Source organism: Physeter macrocephalus, chromosome 21 (assembly GCF_002837175.3).
Source record: "Physeter macrocephalus isolate SW-GA chromosome 21, ASM283717v5, whole genome shotgun sequence".
NCBI classification, from domain to species: Eukaryota; Metazoa; Chordata; class Mammalia; order Artiodactyla; family Physeteridae; genus Physeter; species Physeter macrocephalus.
This window is the reverse complement of record NC_041234.1, coordinates 31,824,087-31,834,889: the sequence shown is the minus strand read 5'-3', so window position 1 is coordinate 31,834,889 and position 10,803 is coordinate 31,824,087. Positions and strand designations below refer to the sequence as shown.

General features: G+C 38.2%; 1 protein-coding gene across 2 annotated transcripts in view; it reads left to right on the top strand.

Annotated features, from left to right (window-relative positions):
* The window catches only part of ZNF81 (zinc finger protein 81), an 81,819-nt gene extending 73,883 nt beyond the window's left edge, over positions 1 to 7,936 (top strand). The window contains exon 5 of one of the 2 annotated variants that reach the window (XM_024116887.2): positions 4,657 to 7,936. In XM_024116887.2, the coding sequence (XP_023972655.1) occupies positions 4,657 to 6,365 (1,709 nt within the window). In that variant the 3' untranslated portion in view covers positions 6,366 to 7,936. The remainder of the gene's footprint in view (positions 1 to 4,656) is intronic. The other variant, XM_055081658.1, reaches the window with a different exon arrangement.
* The last annotated feature ends 2,867 nt before the right edge of the window (positions 7,937 to 10,803 follow it).

Here is a 10,803-nt window from a genome sequence, read left to right as displayed (position 1 = left end):
AGCCATAAAAGGGGAAATTGACAGTAACACAATCATAGTAGGGGACTTTAACACCCCACTTTCACCAATGGACAGATCATCCAAAATGAAAATAAATAAGGAAACACAAGCTTTAAATGATACATTAAACAGGATGGACTTGATTGCTATTTATAGGACATTCCATCCAAAAGCAACAAAATACACTTTCTTCTCAAGTGCTCATGGAACATTCTCCAGGATATATCATGTCTTGAGTCACAAACCAAGCCTTGGTAAATTTAAGAAAATTGATATCGTAACAAGTATCTTTTCTGACCACAACACTATGAGACTAGATACCAATTACAGGGAAAAATATCTGTAAAAACTACAAACACATGGAGGCTAAACAATACACTACTAAATAACCAATAGATCACTGAAGAAATCAAAGAGGAAAACAAAAAAATGCCTAGAGACAAATGACAATGAAAACATGACAACCCAAAACCTATGGAATGGTTTCTAAGCAAAAGCAGTTCTAAGAGGGAGGTTTATAGCAATGCAATCCTACCTCAAGAAACAATAAACAAACTAACTTTACACCAATTATTAGAAAAGCACAACCTTCCAAGACTGAACCAGGAAGAAATAGAAAATATAAACAGACCAATCACAAACACTGAAATTGAAACTGCGATTAAAAGTCTTCCAACAAACAAAAGCCCAGGACCAGATGGCTTCACAGGCGAATTCTATCAAACATGTAGAGAAGAGCTAACACCTATCCTTCTCAAACTCTTCCAAAATATAGCAGAGGGAGGAACACTCCCAAACTCATTCTACGCGGCCACCATCACCCTGATACCAAAACCAAAGATGTCACAAAGAAAGAAAACTACAGGCCAGCATCACTGATGAACATACATGCAAATAACAAAATACTAGCAAACAGAATCCAACAGCACATTAAAAGGATCATACACCATGATCAAGTGGAGTTTATCCCAGGAATGCAAGGATTCTTGAATATACGCAAATCAATCAATATGATAAAACATATGAACAAATTGAAGGAGAAAAACCATATGATCATCTCAATAGATGCAGTAAAAGATTTTGACAAAATTCAACACCCATTTATGATAAAATCTCTCCAGAAAGTAGACATAGAGGGAACTTACCTCAACATAATAAAGGCCATATATGACACACCCACAGCCAACATTGTTCTCAGTGGTAAAAACTGAAACCATTTCCACTAAGATCAGGAACAAGACAAGGTTGCCCACTCACCCCACTGTTATTCAACATAGTTTTGGAAGTTTTAGCCACAGCAATCAGAGAAGAAAAAGAAACTAATGATGAAAAATCTGAAAGAGAAATTAAGGAAACACTCCCATTTACCATTGCAACAAAAAGAATAAAATACTTAGGAATAAACCTACCTAAGGGGACAATAGACCTGTATGCAGAAAACTATAAGACACTGATGAAAGAAATTAAAGATGATACAAACAGATGGAGAGATATACCATGTTCTCAGATTGGAAGAATCAACATTGTGAAAATGACTCTACTACCCAAAGCAATCAATGCAATCCCTATCAAACTACCAATGGCATTTTTCACAGAACTAGAACAAAAAATTTCACAGTGTGTATGGAAACAGAAAAGACCCCAAATAGCCAAAGCAGTCTTGAGAAAGAAAAACGGAGCTGGAGAAATCAGGCTCCCTGACTTCAGACTATACTAAAAAGCTACAGTAATCAAGACAGTATGGTACTGGTACAAAAACAGAAATATAGATCAATATTTGCAAATATTTTCTCCCATTCTGAGGGTTGTCTTTTTGTCAGAGGCAAGAATATACAGTGGAGAAAAGACAGCCTCTTCAATAAGTGGTGCTGGGAAAACTGGACAGCTACATGGAAAAGAATGAAATTAGAACACTCCCTAACACCATACACAAAAATAAACTCAAAATGGATTAAAGACCTAAATGTAAGGCCAGACACTATAAAACTCTTAGAGGAAAACATAGGCAGAACACTATGACATAAATCACAGCAAGATCTTTTTTGACCCACCTCCTAGAGAAATTGGAAATAAAAACAAAAATAAACAAATGGGACCTAATGAAACTTAAAAGCTTTTGCACAGCAAAGGAAACCATAAACAAGACGAAAAGACAGCCCTCAGAACGGGAGAAAATATTTGCAAATGAAGCCACTGACAAACGATTAGGTTCCTTAAAAATCTAAAAATAGAACTACCATATGACCCAGCAATCCCACTTGGGCATATACCCTGAGAAAACCATAATTCAAAAAGAGTCATTGTTCATGTTCATTGCAGCTGTATTTACAATAGTCAGGACATGGAAGCAACCTGAGTGTCCATCGACAGGTGAATGGTTAAAGAAGATGTGGCAGATATATACAATGGAATGTTACTCAGCCATAAAAAGAAACGAAACTGAGTTATTTGTAGTGAGGTGGATGCATCTAGAGTGTGTCATACAGAGTGAAGCAAGTCAGAAAGAGGAAAACAAATACCGTATGCTAACACATATATATGGAATAAAAAAATGGTTCTGACGAACCTAGGGACAGGACAGGAATAAAGATGCAGACGTAGAGAATGGACTTGAGAGAATGGTCTTGAGGACACGGGGAGGGGGAAGGGTAAGCTGGGATGAAGTGAGAGAGTGGCATGGACTTACATATACTACCAAATGTAAAATAGATAGCTAGTGGGAAGTAGCTGCATAGCACAGGGAGATCAGCTTGGTGCTTTGTGACCACCTAGAGGGGTGGGATAGGGAGGGTAGGAGGGAGACGTAAGAGGGAGGAGATATGGGGATATATGTATATGTATAGCTGATTCACTTTGTTATAAAGCAGAAACAAACACATCCTTGTAAAGCAATTATACTCCAATAAAGATGTTAAAAAATTTTAAAAAAAGACTAAGAGGATGAGATTTTTTATGGGACATGTGTTCAGAGTACAGTATCAAAATGACCAACAGGGGAAAACTGGATTTGATGATTCAGAGCATTCTCAGTATCTAAAAACTCTTGCTGGTGAGATAGTGTTTAATTCTTCATTTTACAATTATTATTGAGATTGGCATATGTCTCATGAACTGTGATTCCCACTCTGGGCAAGAATAGTATTTTAATTGTATTTAAGGTAATTCACAGTAGTATAGAGAGCATTAGATACAGTGACTTAAATACAGAATTTTATCCCTCTCTTATATAAAGTCTCTACGATCACAGGCCATTGGAAAACCTAGTTGCTCCTGCTTATTCATGAATCCAGGTTCCTTCCATTACTCAACTCCACTGTCTCTTGGATTCTTTGTGGCATCTGCATGTTTGAATCCATGTTGCTGTCAAGTCCAGGTTTCAGTAAGCAAGACGGTAGAAGAAGGTATAGAGAAAACATGCCTACTGTTTCAATGCTCTGGTTTGAAGGTAGCACCCGTTATTTTCTCTCACATTCTGTTTAGAACATTGTCACATGGCCACACCAATTTTCAAAGGAGGTTGAGAAATGTTATATGACTGGGCAGCCATATGCCTGGCTACTACTCTGTTATTGCAAAAGAATGATGAAACAGATTCTAGTGGGCAGCTTTCAGTCTACCACAGTTGGTTTGTCATCTCTCTGATTTTGTACTTCTTGTTAAATATATATAATTTTTGTTCCAAGAAAACAATAACACCTGGATGGAGAGTTGGTATATAGACATCCATTTATTGTTTGTATAGGTTAATGTGGCTGTGATCACAATATTTTTCCTATAGGCATGAATAAATTATTTTTTTCAGTTTTACTGAGATATAATTGACATACAGCATTGTATAAATTTAAAGTGTACAGCATAATGACTAGACATATATATATATTGTGAAATGATTGCCACAGTAAGTTTAGTTAACATCCATACCATATAGATACAAAAAAGAGAAAGAAAATATTTTTCCTCGTGATGAGAACTTTTAGGATCTACTCTCTTAGTAAATTTAAGATTAAGATTAATTAAAATTAAGGTGTTTTTTATCACCTTAATTTGATATTGTTGCTAATAAGCAAGAATCAGTGAGATAAATGAGGATTTAGAATTGAAAGCTAATGAGGACTTAGACTCTGAGTCACCCCTTCAAGCCAAGCTAATGAGGACTTAGACCCTGAGTCACCCCTTGAAGCCTAGGCTCTCCACAGAAATTCCCCTTAAAACCCTTGTCTGTTTAATCTTCACTTCACCCTACTTGATATCCCCTACCAAAATAGAGCTAGATTGCTTAGCTGAACTCCAATCTCCAATACTGAATATATATATAATATATTATATATAATATATATATATATATAATCATTCTGAACTTCACTTTCCTTATCTACAATGGTGGATAATAATAGAAAATACCTCATAGGGCTTTTGAAAGGATTAAATGAGTTCATATGTATATATTTCTTAGAATAATGCCTGGAACATCATGTCATATAAGAGCTTGGCACATAATAAGTGCTATATATGTATTTTCTGTCATTGTCATCATCATCATCATCATCATCAAATTTACTGGTTTCCCTGTGTTCAATTTGGATTAATTTATGTGTACCTTTTAATCTTCTGCTGTCTATTCCTTGTGTCAATTTTACTTTTTCATTCTCTTTTTAGATGGAAAGTTTGGGATTAAGACCTCACAAAAAAGAATTTCTGGAAAAGTTTCATTTCATAGTGAAATGGAGGGTGAAGATACAAGAAATGATTCATTGTATTCCATTTTAGAAGAACTGTGGCATGGTGCTGAACAGATAAAAGGCTATCAGGAAAAACAGAATAAACCTCTGAGTCATGCTGCTTTCATCAATAAGAAAATATTGAATACAGAATGGAATTATGAATATAAAGACAGTGGAAAATTTGTTAATCCAGGCCCAAATCGTATTCCTTCACAGAAAAGATCCCATAAACATGAGTCATTTGGAAAGAGTTTAAAGTATAATTTAGATGTACCTATTCATAATAAAAACAATGCAGCAAAGAACTTTGATAAAATTATTGGGCACGGTCAAGTTTTCACCCAGAGCTCTTCTTATACTAACCATGAAAATACACATACAGGAGTGAAATTCTGTGACAGCAATCAGTGTGGAAAAGTCTTCAGCCTCAAACAAGCACTCAGTCACAATCTGAAATTTCCTGTTGGGGAGAAAGCAAATATGTGTACTGAACTTGGGAGGATCTTCACCCAGAGGTCACAACTCTTTGCACCTCAGAGAATTCATACTATGGAAAAACCTCGTGAACTTAGCAAATGTGTGAATGTTTTTACACAGAAGCCACTACTCAGTATATATTTGAGAGTTCATAGAGATGAAAAACTATATATATGTTCTGAGTGTGGGAAGGCGTTCATCCAAAATTCAGAATTAATTATGCATGAGAAAATTCATACTAGAGAAAAACCCTATAAATGTAGTGAATGTGGAAAATCATTTTTCCAAGTGTCATCTCTACTTAGGCATCAGACAACCCATACTGGAGAAAAACTTTATGAATGCAGTGAATGTGGGAAAGGCTTCTCCCTGAACTCAGCCCTCAATGTACATCAGAAAATTCATACTGGAGAGAGACACCACAAGTGCAGTGAGTGTGGGAAAGCCTTTACCCAAAAATCAACGCTCAGAATGCATCAGAGAATTCATACAGGAGAGAGATCCTACATATGTACTGAATGTGGGCAGGCCTTCATCCAAAAGGCACACTTGATTGCACATCAAAGAATTCATACTGGAGAGAAGCCTTATGAATGCAGTGACTGTGGGAAATCTTTCCCTTCTAAGTCACAACTCCAGATGCATAAGCGAATTCACACAGGAGAGAAACCCTATATATGCACTGACTGTGGGAAGGCCTTTACCAACAGGTCAAATCTCAATACTCACCAGAAATCTCATACTGGAGAGAAGTCTTATATATGTGCAGAGTGTGGGAAAGCCTTCACAGACAGGTCAAATTTCAATAAACACCAGACAATTCATACTGGAGAGAAACCTTATGTCTGTGCTGATTGTGGGAGGGCCTTCATCCAGAAGTCAGAGTTAATTACACATCAGAGAATCCATACTACAGAGAAGCCTTATAAATGTTCTGACTGTGAGAAATCCTTCTCCAAGAAACCACATCTCAAAGTACATCAGCGAATTCACACAGGAGAGAAACCATATATATGTGCAGAATGTGGGAAAGCCTTCACTGACAGGTCAAATTTCAATAAACACCAGACAATTCATACTGGAGAGAAACCCTATAAATGTAGTGACTGTGGAAAGGGCTTCACTCAGAAATCAGTTCTGAGTATGCATCGCAACATTCATACATGAAAGTAACCCTGTTTCTTGAAAATGAGAAAACCTTATCACAGAAATCAGGTCTAAGTGTGTATTATAAAATTCAACCAAGACTGATCATATGTGAATACATTGTATAATAAAAACAATTCATCAGGCTCTTTCACCTGAGATGAGAAAAATTATTCGGAAGAGACCCTCTAAGAATGCACTGAATGAAGAGGAACTTCCATATTTTCACAGCTTCACAAAATATAATAGAATTCACACTGGGGAAAATGCTGTCAGTTTGAGGCATTAGGAAAAGCCTTCCTGTACAAAGTATTATATAAGGCAAGTTATTACCAAATTCTTTATAGATGGAGTATGCCAAATTATATAAATGACTGTAATGTTTACTGTGTTATATTAAGCAATTTAAAGTGGCAACAAAACAAAAGGTAGGACAACAAAATGATATATTTAATATGTAGACCTGCTCTCAGTTCTGTAGAGTATTTGTAGCAGAACACATTGCACAACGGGAGGAATAATTGAATTGAATTTTTTTTGATTTAATGTCATTGTGTCTATCAGATATGTTTCCTATTGAATATTTTGCTTATGTGAACCCACAGTTTTAAAATCATTATGGTTTTGTATATACACACAACTGCTGATATAATTTTACATGAACACATACATATAATCCTATCATTCATACTGGTTTCCATGACATCGTATTTTTATCTTCCTTCATTGTGGTACAATGCAAAATAGCCACAGATCTCTCCCATCCTTTTATGCACCCCCCTTTGTAACATTACTCTGTTGTTTTTCTTATTAAGAGGTAGAGCTCTCTCTCTACTCCTTGACTCTGAGCTTGGCCATGTGACTTGTTTTGGCCAATGTACATTAACAAAGAGATTCAAGAAGATGCTGGGGAAGTGTGTAAAGCCTGCCTCGAGTCTTACCCTCTCTTGCTGCTCTTTGGAATTCCAAGACCTTCGTGTGAAGAAACTCAGATTACTGAGGGATGAGAAGCCACATGGAACAGAGATGAACCAGGCCAGCTGAAGCCCCTTAGACCAAATGCCAGACATGGAAGTGAGGCCTTCATCAACCTCCAGCCCCAGCCATGACAGCCCACACCAGAAGAGCCACACCAGTTATCCCAGCCAACCTGGAGAATTATGAGATAAATAAAATGATTATTGTTTTAAGCTACTAAGTTTGGGGGTAGTCTGTTGCACAGCAACTGCTAAGTAATACCTAAAAGTGTACGCCTACTGGGGGTATTGTATCAAAACATAAGACGTAACATTAGCTTTGGGCCTGGGCAGCAGGCAGAGACTGGAAAAACAATGAGGAAAACTGTTAAGAAAGGCTGGAAAAGATGGCAGTCTGTGTTGTTTAGTAAGGGAAAAAAATAGCAAAACGGTCACCATCCTCTGTGGAAAGATAGAGAATGTACCAAATGAACTTGTGGATCTGGCTAAAGAGATTTCCAACAGAATGTTAGAAGTATCAGTTTGCTTCTTTTAGCTGCATATGATAAGATACAGAAAGAAAAATATGAGCTAAGCAAATAACTCTTCCATTTGTGAGCCGAATTCAGAAGAAATAACAGAAAAACCAGGACTTGGCTGGGTTGGAAAATAACTGCTTCACATCTCCAGTCTCTCCAGCCACCAAAATATTCTCAAGGTGAAAAAATTGCCCAAGGGTAGAGATCAAATCGTAGATGTGGCTCTAAGACCCTTTGTTAAAATGTGTGAAATATTTAAGTTGGAGTTTGGGAGACTCTCTCAGCTAAGTCAAACAGCTTCTAAAAACTTCACAACATTGTCCCAGTAGCCTGACACACTGCTCAAAGTAGGGAGGGTAAAAAGAATTGTTGATGTCGCATTTGGGACATGGAGTAAATACAAACCAGATTCATAGAAACTTGTAACATTTTTAATAGAGTTTTACTAGCAAAACTACCTCCAGGTTGGACTTAAAGGGACTGAAACAGTCCAAAATGAAAAGTGGCCTCTGGACTCCCCTCTCTAACTTCTGTGAACAGGAAGCAAGCTGAGAAAGTTACTCAGCTGCAAACATGGGCCATATCTTATGGGAAAAGAAGGCTGTCTCAGAGAGAAGACCCAAGAACAATGTACTAAAATGGACTGGGAAGCCATTCCCAGGTAGAACTGTGACCTAAGCAAGAAACGTTATTTGCCCCTGGGGCAGGGATACCTGACAATATTTGCTCTGTGGGATTTCAGAATTATTATGGAACAGTGACTGATATGTGCCTCTTGTTCCTCCCCTTTTTGAATGGGAGTATCTGTTGCAGTTATCCTGTCCCTATCTCACTATTGTATTTATATTTATATGTGTGTGTGTGTGTGTGTGTGTTGGGTTGAGGGGATGGTCACATAACTTGTCATTTAACTCACAGGTCTCTGGATCAAGAAACTGAGAAACTGCACCCAAGGAGCCTCAGCCATATCTGAACCTGATGCAGAAGACTTAATGTCTTAGATTTGAGCCTGATGCTAAAATTTGGGATAAATGTTTAGAGGTCTTGGAATGGAGGTGAACATATTTTGCATGGTATGATAATGTAAATAATTTATGACCAGAAGAGAGACTGTTAGATAGAAAATACTACAAATTTCCATCCCTATATGTATGCCTGTTTTCAGTCATTATTTTGCTTTGTGTTTCAGTTGGGATAATTTCTATTAACCTATCTTCAAATTCACTGATTTTTAACCCCTACCCTGGCTCTGTTAGATCCACTGATGAACCCATTGAAGGCATTCTTCATCTCAGTTATGTTTTCTTTTTATTTCTAGTATTTCCATTCTCTCTGCTGAAATTCCCCATCTGTTCATACCTGTTGTTTACATTTTCCACTACCCTCTTTAACATATTAATTAATCATTGTTATTTTAAATTCCCTGTTTGACAGTTCCAACAACTGGATCAACTGAGTCTGGATCTGTTGATTGCTTTGTCTCTTGACAGTGGACTGTTTTCTCTTGCTGTTTTGCATGTAATTTTTGGCTGAATGTCTGATGTTGTATGTAGGAGAGTAGAACTGAGGTAAATATTTATTCCTGGGAGTAGATAATGGCTGCTTTCCTTATAGGTCATTAGCATAGGGGAATTGAGTCCATCTAGTCAAGATTTAGGCTGGGTTTAGGTTTTGTTGCTCTCTTTACCTGCAGTGTGTCAATGACTTCAAATTTCTCTAGTGTTACCTTGTGCTTAGAGTAGGCACTGGTTTTCCAGATAATTTTTCTCAATATTCCTGAACCACCCTTGCCTTTAGGTGTTTCCTAAGTGCCTGCATCTCAGAGAGGCTCCCTCTCTATGCTCTTGCTTCTCCCTTAGTAGTAGACTTCTATTATTACCTGGGTCTTCGTGATCTGATGAGTGGGAGGACAGGAGTTGTCCTGGGCCAGCCTCAGTCTTAGGCAGGCCCTATATCCCTGGGTCTTGGAGGGTGAGGCTTTTTCAGTGATCCTGCCCTCCCCATTAGTATAAAGCCTTAGATGGTCTGGGCCTAGGATGGTTTCCTGCCCTTCCCCTGTGAGTGGAAGGTTTTTTCCCTTTTCCTTTCCTCTAGCCACAGTGGATCTTCACCTATGTCCTGTGGGCAACAAGGTTGGCTGCACTTCCCCCAGTGGCTTAAGGCTTTTGTTTTGTAAGGGAATAGGGTCCCATTGGGGCTTTGTGCCACTTCTGTATCAGCAGCTGTCCCCCTGCAGGCCTACACCACTGAGAGAGGCTTTCTCCAGTCCCACCCTATCCCCAGTGTTTCTTGTGAGCACCCAGTGGAGGTCTGTGGAGAAGAACCTGCAAATGAGGGCTAACTACCCCTAGGTCTCCAGCTCTCAGAGGTCCTATATTCTCACACTATCCCACACTCAGCCTTTAGAAATTTATTTAAAATTCTTGCTGAATTCTTACTGCTGGTGTGGTAGACCCATCTTCCTTCCTGCTCTGCCATAGGTGACCAGTGATAACTTCCGGTCTCCTTTGAGGCATTTGTCTTATATATCAAGCTAGTTGGTTGCTCTATGATGAGTTCAAGAAAAGTTATGATTCTGTAGATTACCTGAATTTTTTCTAATTATAAGAATGGGAGCTCTTTTCAGGTGTCTACATTCTAGCCAGAATCCAGAAGTCTGGATGGTCTCCTTTGGCCACTACCATCAGAATATATGCCACCTTTCAATATGACTTTGCCACTTCACGCAAGAGGTAGAGTCCGTTTCTCCAGCCCTTGAAACTGGATTTGGCCACTTCTTTGGCCAGTAGGACATTAGCAAATATGACACAAGCACAGGCTTGAGAAGTACTTGCACACTGAGGTTTGCCCACTCTTGCTGCTCTTTGAAATCCTGAGCCCCCCAAGTGTTAAAAAACCTGGGTTATGCTATTAGAGGATGAGAGACCTTATGGAGCAGTGATGGAGCAGAGATGAGCCATCCCA